Raw genomic sequence first — 24513 nt, 5'->3', positions numbered from 1 at the left:
TAATATATTCCTCGACGCAAGACTTGAGGCGGAAGTCTCATAATCTCAGGCCATGTTAGTCTCATAATAGAGGCGCCCGTCACGACGAACCTGTCAATGTTAACGAAGCTAACATGCCCAAGTCGCCGGCAACAGAAGGCCGACAAAGGGGGGAGACAGCCCGAGGACTTGAGGATGCAAGCCAACAAAGGGGTCGGGGAAGTAGTTGTTACTTTGATGGCCATCCGGCCCTTCCCGGGTGGTCCGTTTTTTTGGCACGAACCAATTAGGTTTTAATGCCCAACTTCGTCCCGCAGGCCATCTTACGATGGACAACAAACCTGCGGATAGACTGGCGAACTTGCAGATTGCTTATATGGCACTAGCCATCGCGCTGCCTTTTGTTCTATGTATGCTGATTTATAGCTAAAGTCACTCATTTCACGCTGACTTGAAATGTGCAACATGACATAGGTGACTTTATGTATATTCTTCACTCGCGATTACAACTTAGTTTCTTAGGTAGGTAAGATTGCCATTGAGGTTCGGTGTAAATACTGTAATAAGCCTTATACAAATTGATGCTTTCCATACTATTTTTACTATTTCATGATCCTCTCAAGTGAAATTAATGACGACTAATTTCAAAGTGCTTCTTTCAACTATAAATACAATTGTTTATTAGGACTTAGATTTATTATAATAATAAGGTCTCATTGAATTAATTAACAGGATCATTATTCATTTACTGAACGTTGGGGGCTGATCCCCCCTGGGACAGACATATCATCAAATTCATCTCAGCTTCTATGGTGTAGGTATTCGTGAAAACTGCAAAGAGATACGGCGAAATATGTACGTTTTTCCTCAGCTTCTCATGTTAGGGTTGCACAGCATAGGGGGGCATTCCTATGTGACTGGTCATGACGGCGGCTCGTATTTAAGGCTTGGCGACGCAGCTCTTGCAGCTGGAATCGATAGGTCAGAGACCAAATAGTGATGGACAGAAATCGTGCAGATTCTTATTGGAACTAGAAGAAGATCATTGAACCACAAACCTGCGCCAAAGCACGTCATGCAAGTGACATTTTAGGATCGCGTTCCCTTTCATCTTTACCCGAGAAGTCTAGGAGTGAGCACGCTTTTGACTGCAGCAAAATGCATCATCATATTTGCTTGGCAACATCCATCACGTCAAGTCTCAACCAACCTATTCCTCTTCCCCCTTTCTTTTCCTGACTGTGCGTGTGTTTTTTTACGCCTCCAGTTTCGAATCACCGGCTGACGGACAAAGCGGCAAGCCTAGTTGTTTAATTCCCAACCAATTGCGCACTTTTGGCTATTTTGCAAATCGGGCACCAGACCCTAGACAGGAAGATGGAAAATAGCACGGCCGGCAGCTGTTTCTAGCTAGGGCCTGTGGCGAACTTTTCAGATACCCAAGCATTTTTTTTTTTCTTCTTCTTCCGGCCAGAGGGGGCCCACGCACTCGGGACAACGCGATCACGAACTTGGCTACATGGAATTGCAAATAGCTGCATATGCTCTATTTAATAGTCTCGCTTGCACCCGGACGCCACGGATCCATATTGTCTTACGACTAGTAGGTAGTTTCCGTTAGTCACTTCTTCTTCTCGACACTTAACAAGGCCGACGGGCTATGAACCATCGAGCGGGATGTCGGATAAACCGGTTGATGTCGGTTGGTAAGAAAGCCGTACTGGGGGGGGCTAGGATCTAGCAGCCATGGGACGGCAGGTAAATTAACCATTAAGATGCCGCCGCATGCTCCCCAGAAAATTTTATATTGGCGAGACCTTTTTTATTTTGGTTTGGTTTCGCTTGTTTTCTCCTCGCCCCTTCGCGATTGCTACCCTCTGCAATATTAATTTATTACTCTCGTGGAACTCATATTGCAGCTTACGTGTGTGCGCATGGATCTTGGATGGAACCCTACGAGAGATCTAGGCAATGAGATGCGAAGGGGAGAATGTCCGAATGTTGTATTGAGATGGTGTATGTAGGTATTGTATCTCCAGCTGTATAAGTGCTATACAATATACCCAGATAAGGTTTAGGTAGGTATTTCTAAGCTAAAATATAGAGTTAATACCTGTGTAGGTTCATCGCACATCGGAGATCTCGGCTTTACCCCACAACCCCGAACAGTGACAGTGCTCCCTTCAGCGCTTAATAAAGTTTTGTTTTGCAATTTCCGTTTGTACCTGGCGGGGTCTGGGCACGGCACACAGTAACGTGGCAGGTTAACTTTCCACCCTTGCAAGGAAATAATTCAAGGATGGTTCGCTTAGATCGACCATTAGCGCGCCCCCCCTTTTCGCCTAGACTAAGGTAAAGTCCACTACGCGGCACTACGTTGTGTCCTTTTTAAGCCGCGTGTGACGTTTTAACCATCTCCCTTTAGCGCCGGGATTTAACGTTTCTTTCTATTTCATCGTATACTCTTCATGTAGGTAAGATGTAAGTAAATCATTGATTTTTCACTTGTTATTGCTTGCCTTAAAAGTTTAAGCTACCTTAACCTGTCTTCTTCCATGAAGCAATCGTCAAACTGAATTATACAGTCCGTAATATCTGTGCTCCGTACGACACTCGTATTGAGAATACCTTACTAACTAACTTAACATATCCCAATTCTTCCAACTCCAGTCTTCATCACGTCACTTGACTTACAACTTAGATGCATTCTTGGAAATTATTGATGGATCCACCCTAAACCTATCGATCGGATAATTTAAATGCAACTGATAAGTTGGGTTAGCCTCGCAATACATACAGCACAGCACGTCTTATGTTCTATAAACAGCATTGTGGGGAGAAGAAAAAGAAACAAGCAAGCAAACTGAAATATTAATTGCTTGCTAAACGGCCCGGTACGCAGCCACCATATTGACGGGCCAGCACCAGCACTACTGGCTAAAGTGATCGAGTGTATCTTTAATCCACTTATTTACAGAAAGACCACGCAGCCTAGTTTACTTGACTGATTGGATAGGAAGGTAGGCATTCTAGACAGCTTACGCCTTGTGGTGTTTTTATTTTCCTATCAATTTTTTTTACTCTCATTCTTAATACGGTCGTGGTTGTTGTGAGTACATTTCATTTACCTACGATTCAAAAGAGCACCCTGGTTACATACATGTTAGTGTGTAAGTTATAAGTACAATATTCACATGTACTAGCTTCAATGTTTAACTTCAATGTTTCAATGTTTAAAGGCAGGTACAAGTGTATCATACATATATGATCTAATACATTGAAGTAAACATGTAAGATGTAGGTAGGTACGTTCAAGTATAAGCAGACCTTTTAAGTTTATTGTCAGTTTTACTCTCCTTCTTTCTCTACCTGAACTAACTTTATCCCAATTTCTATAACATTGCTAAGACTTCTTTCTCTTCTTATTCTTATGTTTACGTAAATATCCATAGCCGCCAAATACACAAATGCTCCGAGGCGATTTCATCTGCCGTGCATGGGGTCAATGGGATCAACGGTAAGCTTGTTATATCCTTGTAACTCATTCGGCTTTCTAGACTTTTTCTATCCCCATTTTCCTTATTCCTCAGTTACGGTCGACGCGGCCTACAATGGAAGCATCCGACCTAGCTAGGTTTAGAGTCCGGAGACTAGATATCGAATGCTCATCGTTACACTCTCTTACATTGACCGCGTCTATGCTTGCTTGCTGTCGTATGCAACCGACTTCTAGCCAACTTCACCATCTTCCGTATTATACCCTGCGACTTGCGAGTCGAGGAATATCTAGACCAGGCGGCACGCTGGGGGCTGGGGGTAGTGTCCCCATACCTGCAGTTCGCCTGCAGGTCCCGCTGACCACCGGCCATTGTACCCTTCCGCCGAGCTCCTAGTCCAGATCGGAACCATCGCCCAACTAATATACATAAGAGCTTACTGACCTTATAGCCCAGCTATCCATATTCCCTACCCGGTGAGCGCTCATTATCCATTTAAACCACTTCGGCGCCTAGTACCTAAGCTACTCTACTTGGTATCGTCGATGAGGACAGCGACTATATTCGTTCATTCTCACTTACCATAAGTCTTTCTTTCGTTCACCTATATGTAACTCCTATTCTCTACACTAGCGACAATTCGAAACAATACCGACAACTTCTGTATAAATGATGGGAACTTTCTTGATATATTAACCATTGTGCTTCACCGGACTTTTCATAGCACAACTCGGATTTTGAATAGCACAATTTGCGATTCGGGAAGGAACTGGAAGTAGCGAGTGGACACAACAGCTCAGCCGGTTGTTACGTATTCCCAGGCCTATCTCTATCATCTACGGATTATCGTGGCACTCGCCTTGCCCGTTGGGGCCAATTACCTGGTCAGCCCATACCTCGTCCAATAATAGGAGGCGCCGCCACCTCATCTCGAGGTCTAGGATACACCATATACCATAACCAGATCATCACAGCACATCCCTCGTTATACGGGACCTCGTGTCTTTTTTCAACTCTCACAGAACAAGGCGAGGGAACCCCCTTGCATCCTCCTGCGGGTAGCCGCAAATAAACATTTTGGTGTAACCGCAACCCGTCACCACTGAGCTTTTTTTTTTCTAAAGTGATAGCGATGCTTGCATGAGAAGCGAGCCACACCCCAAGCCCTTATCCGAACTTGAAAACAAGACGTGACAGAATCCATTTAACTTACAAAATCCCCCTGCCATTTCTCATTCCTCGGCCTAGAACCGATCGATAACCTACACGATCAGTTCTATGATGGCGCGAGATATCACAGAAACATGGCCGGTCCACGAGGTAAGAAGCTCTGTACTTAGCACAGAATCATTCGGTTTTTGGGTGGTGTTAACAGTTGTTTTTAGATAATTTACACCGCGATCGTGGGCGTTCTTATGTTAGCGGCCCTTCTCGAGTGGTTTCTGTGGTTATCTGCATTCCTGTATTGCTTGGTCAAAGTTTTCCAGAAGGCAGAACACTGGACAATTAGGGTGCTAGCGATTGTCGTTGGTTTCTTGTTCACTGGGCTTCGGTATGCGTATAGAGTCTCCCAACTTTACCGTTACTAACGAAACAACAGTTTTATCTTTTTGCCCATTATGGTTGTCACTCTACCTCTCCCTAGCCAGATAACCCAGTACTGGCCACCCAATATGGTCGACATTCTTCAATGGTTCGCGTTCTGGAGTTTTGCGGGATTACTAACCGTTCCGTGGCTTTTCTGCGTTTACCAGCTTGTCACCCATCAACTCGGGAGGAGGAAACGTGTTAAAGAGGTATTGGATGAGGTATCTGCACCCAAAGTCGTCATTGTTATGCCTTGCTACAAGGAGGAGCCGGATGTCCTCGTTACAGCTATCAACTCCGTTGTGGACTGCGATTACCCCCCTTCATGCATTCACGTATTCCTCTCGTTTGATGGAGACCAGGAGGACGAATTGTATCTCAACACGATCGAGAAACTTGGTGTTCCTCTTACGTTAGAATCGTACCCTAAGAGTATTGATGTTTCATACCGATCAGCTCGAATTACTGTCTCACGTTTTCCTCACGGTGGAAAGCGCCACTGTCAAAAGTCGACATTTAAACTCATCGACAAAGTCTACAAAGAGTACCTCAAGCGGAACGATAACCTATTTATTCTCTTCATCGACTCGGATTGCATACTAGATAGGGTCTGTCTGCAAAATTTCGTATACGACATGGAACTTAGCCCGGGGAACAGCAGGGACATGTTGGCCATGACGGGTGTCATCACCTCAACGACGAGGAAACATAGTATCATTACCTTGCTCCAAGATATGGAATACATCCACGGCCAGCTGTTTGAAAGGACTGTAGAGTCAGGATGTGGTGCGGTCACTTGTTTACCAGGGGCCCTGACCATGTTACGATTCTCTGCATTCCGAAGAATGGCCAAATACTACTTTGCCGACAAAGCTGAACAGTGCGAGGACCTATTCGATTTCGCAAAAAGCCATTTGGGCGAAGATCGATGGCTTACCCATCTTTTCATGATTGGAGCCAAAAAGCGGTACCAGATTCAGATGTGTACTTCGGCATTTTGCAAAACGGAAGCAGTTCAAACCGTTAAGTCGCTGATTAAGCAACGGCGAAGATGGTTTCTTGGGTTCATCACGAACGAAGTCTGCATGTTGACCGACTGGCGTCTTTGGAAGCGATACCCAATCTTACTCGTGGTGCGATTCATGCAGAATACGATACGAACGACGGCTTTGCTCTTTTTTATCATGATGCTCTCGATAATGACGACAACTATGAGAATTGATCAGCTTCCCGTCGGATTCATTGCGATTTCTCTCGGTCTGAACTGGCTGATGATGATTTACTTTGGCTTAAAGCTAAAGCGATTCAAGATTTGGCTCTATCCAATAATGTTCATTCTTAACCCCTTTTTCAATTGGTACTATATGGTCTACGGCATATTTACTGCTGGCCAGAGAACTTGGGGCGGACCCCGTGCGGACGCTGCTACTGCAGATGCGAATACGACGGTGCAGCAAGCTGTCGAGCAGGCTGAGCAGACAGGAGACGATCTCAACGTCGTTCCGGAAACCTTCATCCCAGCAGCCGAAGTGCAAAGACAGAAGAGTAAAGGTAAAGAGACTGCTACCGTTCAAAGATCCAAAAGCAACGTACTGCCTCCGGAGAAGGTCGAGGGTAAATTTGCGGCCCCCGAGAAAAAGGCAAACGGATTCTACGCATACCCAGAAGAGTCAACGTTCAGCTTCAATACCCCAGAGGGCTCTAATTCACGTTACGTTCTTCGCGATCGTGATTCGGTAGAGAGTTTCTTGACTACTGGAAACAACTCGGTCTATTTGCCCCGGCGGGTGGAAAGTATTATGGGAGACGAGGACCGGAAAAAGTACCAAATGGCACAAGCCAGCCAGTATAACCAGTTTGTCGAGAAGTCAAAGAAGTTCGCTATACCTCCACCAGGTCAAGTATACGAATTCTCCGACCTTGAACTTGAAAAAAGAGGCTGGGACGTTAAGGTACCGGAAGGCGGCCAACCTGAACGCTATAAAGACGATAGCAACGATAGCAGCCCCGAATCCTCTTCATCTCGCGCACCTTCGCCCGGTCCTTTATCGACCTTACTAGCTGATCAAGATTCGTCACGAACTCCAGCGCGGGGTCTCGGTGTACCCGAAGGGCATCACCAACGGCGTAATAGGAATGGAGGGAGTCCTCTCGGGCGGGATATCTCAACACACACGCTCGTGGCCAATGATGATGAGGAAGAAGCAGAGGAAGAGGAAGATAGACCTAGTTCGGGGCGCAAAAATTCGCGTAGACCGAATGGACATAAATAGGGGATAATCTCAATATTATAAATTATCACATTTAGAAATAGGCCTCGGCGGGCGGGTTGCATAATGGTGGCAGTTTTGGGACTTACATGATAGAAGGCGTTTAACCGGGAGACAGTAAATAATTTACAGCGCTGTACAAGAAGGTAGGTTGCATGCGCGTTTTTGGGAGCATATTCCTTAGTTACCTGCCATTTTTATCCTTCATCAAATGCTTGTAGTATCGTTCTCGTCTGTTGTTATAAGGTGTGATGCCATGGTACGTACCTGTTATCAAATAAATAAAGATCCATGTATTGTCTTAGTATGAGTGTTTATTCCATGTGACCGTTATTATATAAGTTACCTAAGGTAGGAAAAAAGAAGATGGAAGGAATGACAGAAATAGATAGCAACTATAACTCTATACATACCATAGCGGCAAAGGGTGGTTTTGAGAAACGATTCCTCGACCGAGTACCGTACCTCCCATATGCATTATTTATTAAAAAGGCAACGTTATTTCTTAGAAAATTATTTCTCGATAAATAATCATTTCTCGACAAATAATCGTTTCTCGAAAAAAAAAAAAATTTTTCAATTCTTTTATTCTTTTTTAATTTTTTTTTTTTATACCTAAGCTAATTCGAACAGTAGACTTTGGATATGTCACGGGATTTACAAGATTTACAGGTTGCGGATTTTACTACTAAACCAATTGGGGTTTAACATATACACGCGAAATTATCTTATTATTTAACATTATATATTTTATTTAATCAAAAAAAAAATCTTAATTTCAAATTCGGAAACGATTTTCAAATTCGGAAACGATTTTTAAGTCCGGAAACAATTTTCTACCCGAAAATAATAATCTAGACAAAAACGATTTTTCTTAGGTAAATAATTATAAGTATGAATAACCGTTTCTCAAAACCACCCTTTGCCGCTATGGTACATCACAGGTCTATACGTGCATGGCAACTGCGTCACAGCCAATTCCTTGAATTAGCACATGTTTCGTATGTAGGGGTAGACGTAAAAAACTCACGTGTCAGGAAACACCTAGTACGGTAGTTAGCGTGACTGCCGCCAGCTGACAGCGGTACCATGCCCCTGACAAAACCAGCAAAGGATAAACCGATTAGGCAGTTGATTACGCCAAACTCGAATGTGCCTTCGTAAATCTAATGTCGAATCTGCAACAATTTGAAACAATCTCTCAAGTTTATTGATTTTCTAGCACCCGAACCTCGAACGAATAACCTAACCTCCACACATTTTGTTATACAACCTTTGCCTCCTTCAATCGCCCAATATGGACAATTTTAAGGCTTTTGGTAGCAGCTTGAGGTACGATACATATAAATACCACATATAATACCGTCATGAAGTTATCTGCATTATGCGGGTTATAGGTAGATGCTGATATCATGCTAGCTCTATTGGCTCTCAGATTACCCCCTTCGCCTCTCGTACTTTTCAGTACACCAAAGAGCAGCTTGGCCAGGCCGAAGATAAGGTACGTTTTTAATGCTTAGGTGGGGGTGTTGACAATTATGGCTAACAATAACTTCCCTATAGACCCAACTCCCTCCCGATTATATCGATCTTGAAAAGCGAGTGGATGCCCTAAAGCAAGTCCATCAGAAGATGCTTGCAGTGACGTACGTACTCATCATCCAATGCGCTAAATACTTGTAGCTAACATACTTGGGTTTATCATAGCTCGCAATACTCACACGAACCTTACGATTATCCTAACAACCTCAAGGAGAGCTTTTCGGACCTTGGCCGTACCGTCAGCGAGAAGGTTCAGCTCCTCTCCGCTGCTACCACCCCCGCCGAAGCTCAGGCCGCCTTGACCGCACCCCCCACCGCAAAGCCCCAGCCCAAGACTTTCTCCCACGCCATCGCCCGAGCCAGTTTAGCAAGCTCCCAGATCCTTCACCAGCAACACACTGGCGCCGGCGAGGACCCTCTCGCCACTGCGCTCGAGAAGTATGCGCTGGTTAGCGAGCGATTGGGCGAGGCCCGCCTTGCGCAGGACGCACAGATCCAGAGCCATTATCTGGCCGGTTGGAACACCACCCTAAACACCAATCTGATGTTCGCGACACGTGCGCGCAAGAACGTCGAGAAGGCGCGCTTGACCCTCGACTCAGTCAAGGCCCGTGTTAAGGGAAATACTTGGAAGATCGGACAGCAGCCGCGCGAAGATCACCACGCTGAGGAGCTGAGCGCTGAGGCCCAGGAAGAGATTGAGAAGGCAGAGGATGAATTCGTCACTCAGACCGAAGAGGCTGTAAGCGTCATGAAGAACGTAAGTTATATTTGAGTTATTGATTTTGTGGTATCTTGGCTAACTTGAATTCGCAGGTTCTGGATACTCCTGAGCCTCTTCGCAACCTTGCTGAGCTCGTTGCTGCCCAGCTCGAGTACCACAAGAAGGCCGCTGAGATCTTGAGCGAGCTTTCTCCCGTCATCGAGGGTCTGCAGGTTGAGCAGGAGGTCAGTTAATGGCAATAATCTTGAATCCTCTACGTTTGAGTTAACATATCATTGTAGGCCAACTACCGCAAGAGCCGCGAGAGTGCTTCGTAGATGATTGATACCCGCGAAACCCATAAATAGGATGGAATATATCCATTGTAGGGGTTTGCAAAAACCGACTGGGACCGGGCTGCTCTGAAAGCCTACAAGGACGGTGGCAGATCTGTCAGGATTCTATTTCTTTTTTCCTTTTTTTTGCTGCTTGATCTGACATTTTGCGTGTTTGAGCAAGTGTGATATAGACGAGAGTGAAGCAATCGAAGAAATTCCCTAGCGGAGTTCCTTGATGCTTTGTTTTCTGCTTCCGTTTGGGAGACGATGAATTGAGACGATTTTGCAAATATGAAGGTCGTACCATATGATACTTCTGGCCTAGTAGTGTGACGATGTGAAGCTACACTGGATTCCTATTTTACTAACTGATGGAATCGCCGTAGACAGATTATTATTCTCACAATAATAAATATTGAGACCATATACAACATTACGTTCGATAAGGTGGAATTCTCTATGAGAGATAGTAACGAACTTGGTGTTGTTAGTATAATAATAAGTGACTTATTTTACCCAGGTATATGCTACGGAAACAGGTACACAATAGGCGAAATAAAGTGACTATTTGGCTTTAATAAGTCTAGAATAATAGGTAAGGTCTAGTCATAATATGGCGGGTGTAGTTCTCATAGCGAGGCTTACTATCAATAGTACGCGTAAACGGCACAAAAGGTAGCAGCTCCGAAATAAAAACATCGAGACGAGATCTGCCAGCATTCTACCCACCAATGGAGCAGATAGAATCACTATTCTTACATAGCTACGCTACACTACAAACATTTAATTGTCTCTAATGCTAATGTCTACTCCTATTCAAAGTCATCTTCCTCATGGCGATGCACAAGGCACCGGTCACAATGAAAAGGTGGGTTTTCTTTTCGCAAAGAGAAGAGAACAAAAATTGCGCCCGCTACGATCCACGAGGGATAATAGAAGAGGGTCGACTCCGCGCTGTGCAATGCAGGTCTTCCCCCTTAAGGGCCCTCATGCTTGAGCGAGGGTCCTTCGAACAAGGTAAGTATGAAGAAGAAAAAGGGAAAAGAAAATTCTAAGAGCGGGAGGGGAGACGTTTCTTTTGTACTGGAAATTTGGGCGGTGAGAGCGGTTGGGCGGCAGAATTATTAGTGGGGTAGGAAGGAAGGGGGGAAAGAGGTACGTGCGCTTTGCTGCAAGGGCGATGGGAAAGACAGCCCAAAACTTGCTGGAAGTTGAACCCAAACGCTAACCGGATTGGGTAGGAGGGATGTTGGTCCCAAAGTGATGTGCTTTGGGCTCAACTTTTACTTTAATCACTGCTATATTCACCTACCTATATAAATGAATATTTTTACATATTGCCTTACAATTAAATTGCATGATTGGAAAAGTATAGTCAGTTATTAAATACCTTATTAATTGATTAACTGCGAAGTAAAAAGGAAAGAAAAGGCAGGTTAAAACGGTGATTGGCTAAGAATTCGTACGATGAAATGCGTCGCAAGGTAAGGGATTTAGATACTGTGATGCGCTATAATTATAGGGGATTTGGTGTAGGTAGCGCTGTATTCTAGCGATTTGAAGCACTTGGGTTCAGCCCAAAGTGAAAGGTTTGGTCCCAAAGCAATATCGAGCCCGTAAATTCCCTGTTCTGGTTAGAGTTTGGGTTCAACTTCCAATGTGCTTTGGGGCCAAAGCAAGAGCGTAGCAGGTTGGATAAGGACATATCAGGTACTTAATAATTCGATAAATCTCATTGGACAATATCATGTGACCCCCGAGCTCTGACGTTTTCGAGCTTGTAAACCTCTCACAAGAAAATACCGATAAGAAATACCGAGGTGCCTTTTTCACCAGAAAATCGAATTCCACTAATTGGGTTGAACTTCCCTTTCCAATTCCTACCCCATTTCGTCCAAGCATATAACGACAACTGCGCACGATGCGGCGGACACTCCGACTCTTCGCGGCCGTCAAGCCCGCGCGGTACCTCGAGGCCGGCACCCCGACGGGCCTCACGGGCCTCTTCACCCACGGCTCGCCGCGCTCAACCCTGCTATACCTATACACGCGCACGCTCGAGAAGCTGCAAGACGTCCCGGAGTCCTCGCTCTACCGCCAGTCCATCGAAGCCCTGACCAAGCACCGACTCGCTATCGTGGAAGCCGCCGAGCCCCCGGGCTACGCCGAGTGGGCGGCGCGCGCGCGCAAGATCGCCGAGGAGAATCCGGACCGCTTCAGCGTGGCGACGGCCGGCGCCAAGCAATCTGCCGAGGGGTCCCGCGCGCTGCAGGTTAAGTCGGGTGGCAAGCTGTTTGTGCACCGCTCGGAGCCGGCGCCGAGGGATGACCGGTACGAGGAGTGGAATGGGGAGAGGGATGAGGGGCCGGGGTCGGAGGGCCTGAAGGGAGAGGAGGAGCGCGGGGAGCATGAGATGCTGTTTACGCGCGAGCCGACGGATCGCCCGAATGATAAGATTCAGTGGGAGCCGGAGCCCCAGTTGACTGCTGATCAGTAAGTTGCCATGTCTACTTACTCTCATATAGTAGTCCAGGTCGATTATATATATACAGACGAGGTGAGAAGACATTGCTAATGATAGGGAAATAGGATTGAGGAAATCGAGGGCAAGATCGGAGGTGGCTTGATCGAGGAGGTGGTGCGAGTAGCCGAGAACGAGTTAAGACTTGTGGATATCATGCAAGAAAACAAGGTGTAAGTTTTACTCTCTGCCTCTTTCTTTGACTTGGGGGAATTACGAATTATGGTATAGCTGACTACGATGATAGATGGGAGGAACTCGAGGAGAAGCCTGCTGAGGGCCAATGGACCTACTTCGAGCGCGGCTCGTGATAGATGGATTTGCATCACCGAGTTTCTGGTCCGCTATAGAAGTTTCGTAAATGACTTCCGTATGGTGTATCACGGGGCAGGTGTACAGTAGATAAAAGCATGTACATACATACGGAATACGGTTCACGTTTTCAGACGCTTTTAATGCTACCATCGCATGAATTAGAGATCAAACGTCGTGTCCATGGTCTAAACGTAGGAAAATATGGTGACTTTTTAGTCTTGAGAAAGCCGTCTCGCTACGTTACTCCTGGCTGAGGTTCTCCTTGTTGAACCGAAGAATCGCGTGCGCCATAAGCTATTGCCTATCATAATATGAGGATTACTGTATACTTGGGGTATAATAAGCATTTGAATTATCGGGGTTCACATGATGAATGCCGCATAGAGTCAAGTCAGCAGCAGCTCTAGAGTAGATATCTTAGTGATGTAAGTATGAGGGGTTGCTATAATATGCTTTGTAACCCACTAATACATTATTCGGATCCGAAGAAGTAACTTGAGGTATCCCTACGATCTAAATACCATATTAATATGCTCCTTTCATAATTAAATTCAATGCATTGTATTTATATGCACAGGTTGAGGTTTAAGGTGTAGAATTACGACCAGAATCATGACATATCTCGGGAAAGGAAGAGGGAAGGAAATTATTAATAACCACACCGTCTAAATCAGAACTTACTTGAGATCCATCGCACAACACCTACCTAAAAAGTTAGAATATTATTATTCAAAGAAGATAATAAAAGACGACAACGATGGTGATAATTGGGAATAACAAGCGCTAATGCAAAGGCGGCTCGGCCCGCCAACGCTTTGATAGCGTAGAAGCTCAAAAATATTGGAGCTGACTTCGAGGAACACAACGTTAACAATCTTTTCCAGAATAACTAAAAGTTTCTTAGTAACTATCTTAATTACTACTAAGAGGTATTATAATTCAGAAGGATCTTCGAATGCATATATTTATATAACAGTAAAGAAAATATCATGGGACCTTTCGCTCTCCCAGTGCCAGGTTATCGCCTTGGTGCACATCACCGCATAAACAAACCTAAGAAAACAGATGATGAACAAGAAGAAAATGGGGAGGAAGTCTGGGTCGGATCTGAATGGGGCACACCCTCCTCACGTCTCCCCTCAGACTCTATCAACCCCCTCAGCCATACACCAGATACACTTCGGCAATTCGCCGTTGCTGGACTGTCGCCCACAGAGGAGATACCGTCAAAGGCAAACCCCTCATTCCCACATAAGCCACTCCAGCCAGAAGGCAAGAAACGCAGGAAGCGCGATGTCAGCAAAGACGATAAAAATGCTACGGAGGATCAGGATAAGGGCGTTACATCAAAGCAGTGCTCGGAGCGCTTAAAGCATCTAAGCACGTTAACAGCGATCCTACACTGCTGTCTCGGCGAGGGCGACATCGCACGTGCGAAACGTGCCTTCGGGTTATTAGTACAGACCAAGGACGTAGATATCCGACAAGCCGGACTATGGGCTATAGGTTCCGAGATCCTCATGCGAGACGGAGAGTCAGAGGAAGACCAACTCAGACATAAGCAGGGACGGGACGACGAACTACACCGCTGGGGTTCCGCCGCCAACGTCGACAAAGTAAAATCCTACTTCGAAACCCTCATCCAGCAACACCCGCACGACACGCACCGGCCACACCTCACCAGCGCGCTAGACTTCTGGCCCGCGCTCTTCGGCATCGAGGTGTACAATATCGATGCGGAAATGCGGGCTGCGATGCATCATCTGCAACAGCAACAAGATCAAAACCAAGGTCGAGACCAAGAAGAAGATGATGGGGGGTATGGATTTGACGTGGACATGGCGTATTCAGACGAAGCATTTGAATCGCACAGGGAGCTCCAAGACCAACGACGACGAGAAGCTACCTACGCGGCCCGCGATGACATACGCACGCGCGCGTTGGCCGCCGCCGAGGCGGTCGCCAAGCAAATGGACCAAGTGATGGAGAACGCGCCGTACGGCGCGCACCGCGGCCTCCTTCGGCTGCGGGCGCATCTAGCGTTATTCGTCGGGGATTTGTGTCTGCCGGCGCGGCTTATCGACGGCGGCCACCACATGTCCAAAGAAGAGAAGAAGAAGAAGAAGCTGAAGAAGCGAATGAAGAAAGGCAAGGGTAAGAATAGCGAGGATGAGCTGCGGGCGCGTGCCGAGACGGCGGAGGACTATGCTGCGCTGGGTAGGAGGCGGGATGAGCAAGGTAGGGCGAGGATGTTGTTTCGGAAGGTGTTGGATGGGGGAGGGGAGGGAGAGCCGGAGGGGGATGGGGGGGCGGATAGTTGGGTGCGGAGGTTTGTGGAGGAGGGTGAGGATGAGGAGATGGATGGGAGAGGTGGTGATGAATGGTAGTTGTTTGATTGTTATTGTCTTGTCTCTTATAAGACTCAAGAGTATATACCCCGAGCAATATAAACTACAAGCCCTCCATAGAGAGGCTTCACGACACATCTGCTTTCATCTCGCATCAAAATTTTAGTGTTTAGTAGACAAGTCATAAGATTGGACGGGATTGATCATCAATGGTCGACCGATTCTCCCATCCCTTACTACGCCTCACGCAACAACTAAAGGTACGTACGAACTGACGAGCTATAGATGAGAAGCATCAGATAGGTCATTATTCCTATATCACCCTACCTGAATCCATCCCGCCAAGCTCCCTCTAAGATCCCAATATAAACAGTCCCAAAATACTGACACCTAATAATTCATCATAGCATAACTCGTAATAAATGGCAATAACTACGCCACGATTCATTTCGATCATACAACGAGACCTAGAGTACAAGGAAGCAGGCGCGGTATTCGAGGAGATGAAAAAGAAAAATAGATACAGAATCGTTGTAAAATACCGCGCGCCAACCCATGCAAATCCACATCATAATCGACGTCCTAACTGACTTAACCGACCTAGCTCATCTCTATTACCACGCACGACGCCTAACTGATGAAACAAAGGCATCCCAGCCCGACATAGAACACGAATAGGGGGTAAACAGCGATTCCAACGCGGTTCTTGACAACGCCGCTCCCGCCTAGGATACTTATGCCAGCGGCCATCGACCAAGCGACCAAGACTAGGTAGACGGGGATTCGAGGGATCATGGGCAGACCGAGGGCCGACATGAGGGAGGCGAGGACCAGCGGGAATAGGGTATATCCGATGATGCAGACGCTCTGCGCGAAGGAGCTGTCACACATATCCGTCAGTATATTATCCCAACAGTTACAGGAATAAGAAAAGGAAACACCAAGAAGAAAGGAACTCACATATTCCCACCCAACAACTTAATCTGCAACGTAACCACCGCCTCGCCAATCCACACGATCGCAAAAACCCCACTAAACACTACATCCTTCTGCCCCTCGGCCGAGCAAAAACTCAGCAGCGCCGACAAAACCAAGCAGAAAACCAACGGCCCCCAGAGATCCCAATCGCGTAGGCCGGGGCTCATATTATTCTGATTAAGCAGGCTCTCGGGATCCATGACCCTGCCCGCCAGACTCGTCAGCTCCTCCCTAGCGCCGGCCAGCCCGGCCCCGCGCAAGTTCGCATACGCGCCGCGAAGCCCGTCCGCGCTCTCGAACATGGTGCCCCCGAACAGGTACCGCGGATACAGCACCTCGCGCATCTTGGACCAGACGGCGAGCAGGTCGCGGCGCAGGGTGTCCCAGACGGACTCGTCGATGGTGTTTTGGGGCGCGCGGCGGTCCTCGCCGGGGATGCGCGAGGTGAGGAAGTTTTCGTTTAGGGGGCGGGAGGACGAGGCGATGTTGCCGGTGAGAGGCTCGCGCTGGGATTGTGCGTTAGAGAGGGGGTCGTCGAAGTCGTTAAGATCGGCTGGGTTTGTGTTAGTTATGATGGCATTACCGTTGAAAACTATAGGATTTGACCAAGCAGCAGCACGATCTTGTTGAATTCGGCTGTGGTTAACTTACCGTCATCGGGATCGATCAGGTCGTCGTCGTCTTCGATCTGGGGACTGTCATAGTGGTGGTGGCTGGATGTTGCCATTTTGGATGGTAGGTTGCTGAACAACTAACACAACAGTCTATTCGATAAGTCCTCTATTATTTCTCTTTAGAAATCGAGAGGTTATAACCTCTAGCTTGTTACGTCAAAAGTCGACGATTACATGTAGTTGGTTGATTAATTCGTCTTAGAGCTTCAGGTACCACCGTGTCAATTCTAAGTCTAAGCTATAAGTGGTCAAAGCTCTCGTATGTGGGTCTCTATGGAATTCATAGACGTACATAGTACCTAGGTACCTTCATTTCTACCACATGTACGAAGTACCTATGCATGTACGTAACGCAGACTTAAGCAGATACATTAGCGTCAGTATATAAGATCCTAAGACCGTATTGATACCGTATATTTATAGTCTAATTGTCTGAATAGTTACACCTTTCGGGACTAAAGAACGACGGTAGCCACATCTACCAACGGTATTGGTATTAAATGGTATTTTCGGGATAGAACGTTTGGTGTATCGAATGGTTTTTCCCTTGCGAATGGTTTTTTTTGACCAACGGTTTTTTTTGGGACCAACGGTCTTTTTACGGTCAGGGAAGGGGCAAGAGGTAAAAAAATATATAATATTACCTACCTACCCACTTACTTACATACTTACATATCATATATATTTTTACACAGGTATTAATAATAGGTATTCTTTTACTTTCGAACTGGCTACGGCTACGGGGTCACTATTCAAATAGACTATTACATACACAAGCGCGTATAGCCTGTAATTGTTTGGGTATATAAGGTGGCATTCGCGGCTTCCTTTACTTGAATATTACACCTTCCCAAACCGTAAAAAAACCGTTGGTCCCAAAAAAACCATTCGTAAGAAAAAAACCATTCCTAAGCATATAAACCATTCAAATACCTAACCAAATATATACCATTTAAACAAATACCGGTTGAAATATCAAAACATTTAGATATTCAAATAGTATCAGAGCCTCAAACGGTAAATGTACGGTCTATTGCTTAATTACTGTAAATGTTCGGTACCTGGGTCTTATATCCTGACGCTAATGTACTTTATCAACCACAAATTTCCATGGTTCAACTTTGTTTCACTCAATGTGCTACCTACTGCTTGCATTCTACATACAAAAAAAGAGGATTCAAGCGAGACAGGTATAACTCTCAACGGATAATCGAGCCGCTCGACCGATTTGATCCCTCGTTCCCTCAACATCACTCCACCTGTATAACGATACCAATATCGTTGTGTCATTATAGCTGCATGAGGAAAGTCACATATAGAAATCCAACCCGAGAAGCTAATTTCAACAAATATTGCATTATTCTTTGCCAATTATATGCGACAACATCCATCCAGCGCGGGTATCTCGAAATTTTTTCTGCGCTTGTTGTTCGTTCTTCAGAGTCTGGACCTCTGTACTATAGATGCTCTCCCGTCTTTCAACATCTACCGTAACAATCGTGAAAGCCCCCTTTGTAATATCTCCCTCGAAATTACCCCATATGCAGATACCGTCTCTCATGTGAACCAAGTGTCGCATAATATGATAGCCCACTAAATATGCGCCACCCTAGCTCATGCCTCCTGATGATTATTCCAGAACGCCTTAGCCGGGCCCAAGAACCAGACCTTTGCTAGTGGTAACCGCTTCATTAATACACAAAAATTTCAAAATAAATACTCTAGGTCCTTGACCCTATGACCACATGTTTCTGTAATCTCGTGAGCTATCTCTAAGTCCGTGTGCCTGCGTCGTGTGTATTGCCTGGTTATTCGCATGCTGTCTAGAATACGAAGCCGACGCTTCTGCCCACGGTTCTGCCGAATGCTGATTGAATCCAGATGATGAAGGTTGAGATGGCTGTTGTGTTTGAGGATATGGGTGCCAGGATTCAATCCCAGGCGTGTACGGCCTTGGGCGCGGCCACGCCGGTAGACTTGAGTAACCAGGACTCCTATTGTCATACTCTGTTAGAGTAGGACCGTAACCTCCCTGTGATACCTCGGCATTAAAGCCAGACATGTAACCTCCGTCCGAGGGCATATTTGATTCAATCAGACGACCCTCGGGCGGAGAACGACCTCCCCAATGTTGGGATGGTTGCGATTCGAAGCCAATATGCGGCGGCATTGGTGCTGTGGAATCCGACGTTGGTAATTCGTCATGGGGTTGAGAGCTCTCTCTTGGTACTCCGCGGCCATACGCTGCATAATTCCCGTTGATCCCTACAAGCGCCCATGCAAATACGGCCACGTCTCGGATCGACTTCATAAGCTGTTCAACTGGCGGCCCTCCCGCTGCCTTTACGTGCTCCCGTAGAGGCATGTATTGTGGCAGAAGGGGCGGCCGGAACGTGTAGAAATATTCTGGGGGGTAATAAGGTCGAATGGGTTGCTCGCTCCAAGGCGCAGCAAAGAGACCATTCTCAAAATCGATAGGAAGTAAAGGTGGATGGAGAGAAGGGATTGGTGGTCGAGCTTTTCTCAGCACAACCACAAGACCGTCCGAGGTGCATGACACAACAGCTTCGAGCTCAAACGTAGGAATTGGATTTCGGTTCCTCCTCCGTCGCCCATTTGCCCGCATAGCTGAATTTGGAATATGGTGACAGCTTACTTCTGAAGTTTGATATGACCGAGTAAAGGCTTCATGTTCTCCATTAGTGAAAACGGCAGCTTTGGAGAGCTCTGGGCTAACGCTAGCCTCGGTCTTTATCTTGATGCCGTAGCTTTCGTCGAGGTCAACGTCCATAGCATTTTCAGCATGAACGTGGCCATCTGACTTCTCATCGTCACCCTTAGATAGTTCATCATCTTGTTCATCATCTATCTCTTCGTCGTCTTCTTCGTCTTCCTCTTCGTCTTCTTCATCATCTTCGTCATCCTCATCTTCAAAATCTTCCTCTCTTCGGGGATCACGATACCAAAAGCGAAGATATGCAATAGAGTCGTTAGCCTTAGCGCTTTCTAAGCACTTAATGGCGTCGGCTAGGCAGTTCTCTGCAATGCATTCGTAGAAGCTTTTATCCTTAATTTGATCCGGTCTCACGCCAAGAATCGAAGAAACGGCGTTGGTTGCGAACATCACCGACAAAGTCCTAGTAAACCTGTTGAGTATGAGAGCGGCACGCGGCTCCCTCTCCATAGGCTGCATCCTAAATTTTGGTGATAAATGCTCAAGCATATGATATCGGGGGTCTCTCGGCGAAGATGAGAATATTCGCCGGATATGGGGCGCTTCTATCGCTCGTCCTGGATTACCGTTAGTAGCTAGCACGACCTAATCTACGACGTGATAAGGCATCTGGAACATACTCTTACTTCTTTCACCACGTCTATAGATACTAGTGCAAGCCACCAAAACATCGTGAACTATCGTAAAGCAACACTCGCAGCTTACCCATTGGCCATTACTCGACATAATCCGGGCGTAGTGTAAAACTGCGGCTTTGTCGAGGAGAACGCCCCTACTATGTACGGAGCGTGCGAATGGGACCTCGTCCGGGTGGAAGTAATCGAAGCATGATTTGCCTTGTACAGCTTGCGGCTGGTACCCTAGAATATCGACGATGGACTCAGAAACAAAGAGGATGTTGGCGTCGGGCGACAGGTCTGTAGAGTATTAATTATTAGTCGCGGCTTAACTAGTTGAGTATGAACGGCGCAAGGTGGAGCGTGTTGCCTTAGAAGATCGTGTCTCCGTCATGCCTGAGCATCAGGGGTACTAACTGTGGATAGTCATAAAAGTCTGCTCCATTTGATTCGATGTCCACTACTGGAGGATGCTACTGCTGTTCAACGAAAAGATCCAACTTCGACCCATAAGCCAAGACTTTTTAAGAGTCAAATAGCACCAGCTAAATGCTTGTTTCGGAGAGCGCCAACAAAAACCCGGGGACGAGCAGGATGTCGTGTCCCAACAGAGCTCCAGAAGCAAATCTAATGGGATGGCAAGTTCCGAAATTCGTACTTCGCGACTGAATTAGTAGTCGGCTGTTTAGGACGGTTGCGGAAAGGCTTAAGTGGACGAGCCAACGAGGTGTCTCTGGATAACCGAGTATTGTATGACCAAGATCCCGCTGTCACCGTCGGATAGGTGGACAAGTCATACAAGCTGGCCCTAGAACAGGTTTCGTGTAATGTTCAGGAAGAGAATGGCGAGATTGAGGCGATCGTCTCGCGCGGAAAGACGGTGGTAAGAACCCGTCAAATGTCTTCTACGCACGTCGCAGTAACTTGCCAGCTAAGAGGGACGTTGATTGTGGTGTCACGACGGCCTTTAGTCTCTCGGCTCAGTGCAGAAGTGAACAAGGACCGGCATACGCAATGCAAGGAAGCAATGGTAGCCACTGAGTAAGTGTACCGATTATGGGGAACGGGGCGGACAGCGGTAACCAGACGGGACATCCAGAACGACCAGCTTGTCATATAGCGTAGGGCTGGAGATATATAATTAAGAGGCCTATAATTATTATTTGAGTACCTAAAGGTAATAGGAAGTCTAATAAGTTGTTTTTTTTTAACGTGTTTGACGGAGTTCGGGTGACGAGTGACGGGTAGCGGGGATAATAAGTCCAAGTCTAATATAATGATCGGTCCCGTTCTTCTCGGGCTTGGGTTTGCGAAGTAGACGGTGAAAATGAACAAACGAAGGGTCGGTCCGTAGTTGGTCCAAGGGATACTGAGGGATATACGGTAATGTTTGAACAGCCGTTAATAAGTATAGCTGTGAGAGAAGAGCATAGGCAAGGTTAGAAGTCCGGCATCAAAGCACATCGGGTTGAATTCGAAGAAGGTTGCTGTGTTGTCTTTAAGGCTCTTACGCCAGATTTGCAGGACGCAATCCCATTTGCCAATGCTACCGGCAAAGCAGGAAAGCCGGTCTAAGGCAAGGTCTAAGGTAGCTACGACTTGACAAAATATAGTTTCGCTAATGTATAGTTTAGTACTTATATGTGAGTTAAGTGCTCGGCAATGCAGGTAGCGTAACGGCATTCTCTAGCTGCGTTCAAGTCCAAGCTTAAAAAGTGCTACTTCCACCACCAGGTAAGTACTATGGTACCGTACCTCTTGCCATAAATTATGTACTTATATCCTTACATCCATACATACATCCATACATCCTAGGATAATACCTCTTACATAGGTATGTACCTTCCTTTTTACCAGGCTTTTTACCTCGCATTTACTACATTTACTGCATATATGTACTAGCATTTACATATTACCACCATACATACATCCAATTCCCATAGGTAACCCCATGTATTCCATATGCACGTTGCAGATGCCCAACTTTCCACTTGTTTCGCACCCGTGCGTTCCGTCCAAACTTCAACTCAGTGCCCAGTTTATTTGCAGGGGTCCCTCATGAGCGAACCCCTAGAGGGGGGGTTTTTCCCTTGAAGGGGGGGGGGAACAACTTACCGTTGCCTTCTCAAAGTCTAGACTCTAACAAAAGAGTCCACGACTTTTCTATCATGTACCGTAGGTAGCTTATATTCGGGCCATATTACTGTGTAGCATATATGCTGCGGAGGCAGGCTGGACGTTGTTCTATTGTTCTTGGTTTTTATATTTTTAACCATACTTTCCTATTAGATAGCAGTCCAAATGCACGAACTTTTTCTGTTAGGATTTGTTTGCGTAGTGATCGACAATTGCCCACGAAAAGCAAAGGCACTAAGCATCTCAGTAATTGTTGCGGATCATATACATACGAATATCCCTGTTCGACCCCATATGATACATGTAGTATACATACAGGCAAAAGTTATCTTTAACTGTACAATTATCATGCATGCTGACAGGATCTTTATATGTAGGTACATTATGCATGTACATAGCATTAAAAAATTTAGGCCAATTCTGGGCCTAGTCGGCTTTCATTCCGCACAACGGAACTTGCAGCTAAATCTCACTCTCACACGTCATAAATTTAATTCATGATAAACATCTGATTAATAGGAGACAGCTACCTATTTTTATTCCTATTATACCTACTTAAGTGTAAATATAATTTGCAAGGTAGGTATGTATAAGTTTTCCTCCTTCACATTATGGACCTTTTTCCTATTTTATTTTATTAACTAACCATTTGTTTAAACCTTAGAATGATATCAGAATAAGTAGTGATCTTCAGTATAACTCGGGAATTGCGTGCGGAATAGAGGCTCTCTGCAAGGATCTAACCTAGTGGGATTAGTAAACATTTCTAGTTCCTGGGTACGTATACTTACCTAACAAGGGCTAAACCAATGTTGAGGGTGTGGTTTTCTCTGGTTATCAAGCTTATGAAGGGACCTTAGTACGGCGTAGCTAAGCTAAGATAGAAGATAACCCAAGTTTAGCGCGTTCGAAGCCTACAAATTTTAAACGATACCGAATGGGTATGTAGACCTGGTCCTTGGGATCTGCTGCCAGGATTTATTTTAACCTGGAACCGAAGATGGCTTCAAGGTTTTCCCGCTCGGTAACTTGTCGGCATTGCACGTGATAATGTTGCTGAGAGTCTTGGAGTTTTGTTATGGTAACTAAAGTATCACCATACATGACAAGCTCTTACATAGGTGAGGCGATCTTATCATGATCCTATTTACATAATAGCGACTCAAGTTTTTGTGGCTCACGAATAGACAGGATTGCTTACTATTAAAGTGCGGAGAAAGTATCTAATTGACGAATTCAATACATAGATTTTGAATATATAAAAATACGGCCCAGGGGTAATGCCTAATCGAGAACACGCCCAGGTTACCAAATTCCCCTTCTGATACATAATAAAGACCTGAAGTTTCCTAGAAGATCGAATCCCGTAGACAGGGATAATATATATTAAGAGTTCCCATTAAAGTTCGTGATTGTGAGTTGACCTGAACAGTCTTGCTCATCGGCGAGCACTGATTGGACCATACAGTCTGATTATTCTCCGTAGCGGGCAATGCGGCCATAGTTCATCTCTTGATGGCGTTATACATGCTATAGAATTACCATGTACCTGCATCAGTCTTAATGGCTTGCTTAATCATATCCGCACGTAGAATCAGTCTAAAACATATCTGCTTTTCACGCTTGCCGGGATATAAATTTAGTATGGGGATATTCTACAAGGGCGCTGCCAAGACGGAAAAATCCAGTAACGGTATTATCATCAGCACCAGCCGTGCCTATCAACACAAACTGCAAGTCGTAAATACTAAATGAGGGCAAACTCCAAGAGGAAGCTATACCGTGGTACTATTACGTCTGTCTTCATGCTTTTACCTGGGTAGCTTGCATACTATTTGCATGGCCGACGTCGTCATCTCTCCCATCGAAGCAACAAAATAGAATAGCTTACATTCGAGTGAAGCGATTTTTATGCACTACATACATCATCTGAAGGTTCATAGGCTGCGCAATTACAACATTGACAACATTTACAACTTGTTGCATGTGAATACAGTTCATTGCATTATCAGTCAGCATGACCGAATGCTGAATGCTGAACACCTGAGTCGCGCATGTAACTCTCGCTTTTCGTTCATGGGTGTGTGTCAATGAGTGTATTCGCCTTGCTAGGGTCCCCTTCAATACTACAGGCCACTAAGTTGGGTGGAGTCTAGGATTCCTTATCCAGTTTCTTGGGCTTCATTGCAAAGCTAGCGGCTGAAGAGCTTAGGGCGAACTACAATTGGACCAGAATTGGGTACTCCAGGTTGGAGACGAATAAACCTTGAAGAT

The 24513-nt window shown here is 45.9% G+C and overlaps 6 protein-coding genes across 6 annotated transcripts; 4 read left to right on the top strand and 2 right to left on the bottom strand.

The window, feature by feature from the left end:
• Positions 1-4754: 4754 nt before the first annotated feature.
• On the top strand, positions 4755-7336 carry GL218_07111 (Chitin synthase D; the record flags this gene model as incomplete). Its single annotated transcript, XM_033583856.1, has 3 exons — positions 4755-4796; positions 4862-5028; positions 5077-7336. 3 exons carry the CDS (start codon positions 4755-4757, stop codon positions 7334-7336), a joined length of 2469 nt encoding a protein of 822 aa, XP_033432950.1.
• A 1294-nt stretch (positions 7337-8630) lies between these two features.
• Positions 8631-9916, top strand: GL218_07110 (Protein GVP36; the record flags this gene model as incomplete). The annotated part of the gene is made up of 6 exons (XM_033583855.1): positions 8631-8665; positions 8753-8834; positions 8897-8979; positions 9041-9635; positions 9692-9823; positions 9881-9916. 6 exons carry the CDS (start codon positions 8631-8633, stop codon positions 9914-9916), a joined length of 963 nt encoding a protein of 320 aa, XP_033432951.1.
• Positions 9917-11837: 1921 nt separating this feature from the next.
• On the top strand, positions 11838-12748 carry GL218_07109 (NADH-ubiquinone oxidoreductase 29.9 kDa subunit, mitochondrial; the record flags this gene model as incomplete). Its single annotated transcript, XM_033583854.1, has 3 exons — positions 11838-12409; positions 12506-12610; positions 12685-12748. The coding sequence occupies 3 exons, from the start codon at positions 11838-11840 to the stop codon at positions 12746-12748; spliced, it is 741 nt and encodes a 246-aa protein (XP_033433203.1).
• A 993-nt stretch (positions 12749-13741) lies between these two features.
• Positions 13742-15139, top strand: GL218_07108 (uncharacterized protein; the record flags this gene model as incomplete). The annotated part of the gene is made up of 1 exon (XM_033583853.1): positions 13742-15139. The coding sequence occupies one exon, from the start codon at positions 13742-13744 to the stop codon at positions 15137-15139; it is 1398 nt and encodes a 465-aa protein (XP_033433202.1).
• Positions 15140-15730: 591 nt separating this feature from the next.
• Positions 15731-16805, bottom strand: GL218_07107 (Protein YIP4; the record flags this gene model as incomplete). The annotated part of the gene is made up of 3 exons (XM_033583852.1): positions 15731-15980; positions 16061-16631; positions 16730-16805. 3 exons carry the CDS (start codon positions 16803-16805, stop codon positions 15731-15733), a joined length of 897 nt encoding a protein of 298 aa, XP_033433201.1.
• Positions 16806-18683: 1878 nt separating this feature from the next.
• Positions 18684-20548, bottom strand: GL218_07106 (uncharacterized protein; the record flags this gene model as incomplete). Its single annotated transcript, XM_033583851.1, has 4 exons — positions 18684-18746; positions 18794-20043; positions 20107-20403; positions 20521-20548. 4 exons carry the CDS (start codon positions 20546-20548, stop codon positions 18684-18686), a joined length of 1638 nt encoding a protein of 545 aa, XP_033433200.1.
• Positions 20549-24513: the final 3965 nt, after the last annotated feature.

The sequence above is a fragment of the Daldinia childiae genome (genome assembly GCF_008694065.1).
Source record: "Daldinia childiae strain JS-1345 chromosome Unknown Scaffold8, whole genome shotgun sequence".
Lineage (NCBI taxonomy): Eukaryota > Fungi > Ascomycota > Sordariomycetes > Xylariales > Hypoxylaceae > Daldinia > Daldinia childiae.
The sequence above is the reverse complement of the archived record's forward strand: the minus strand, read 5'-3'. Positions and strand labels throughout refer to the sequence as shown.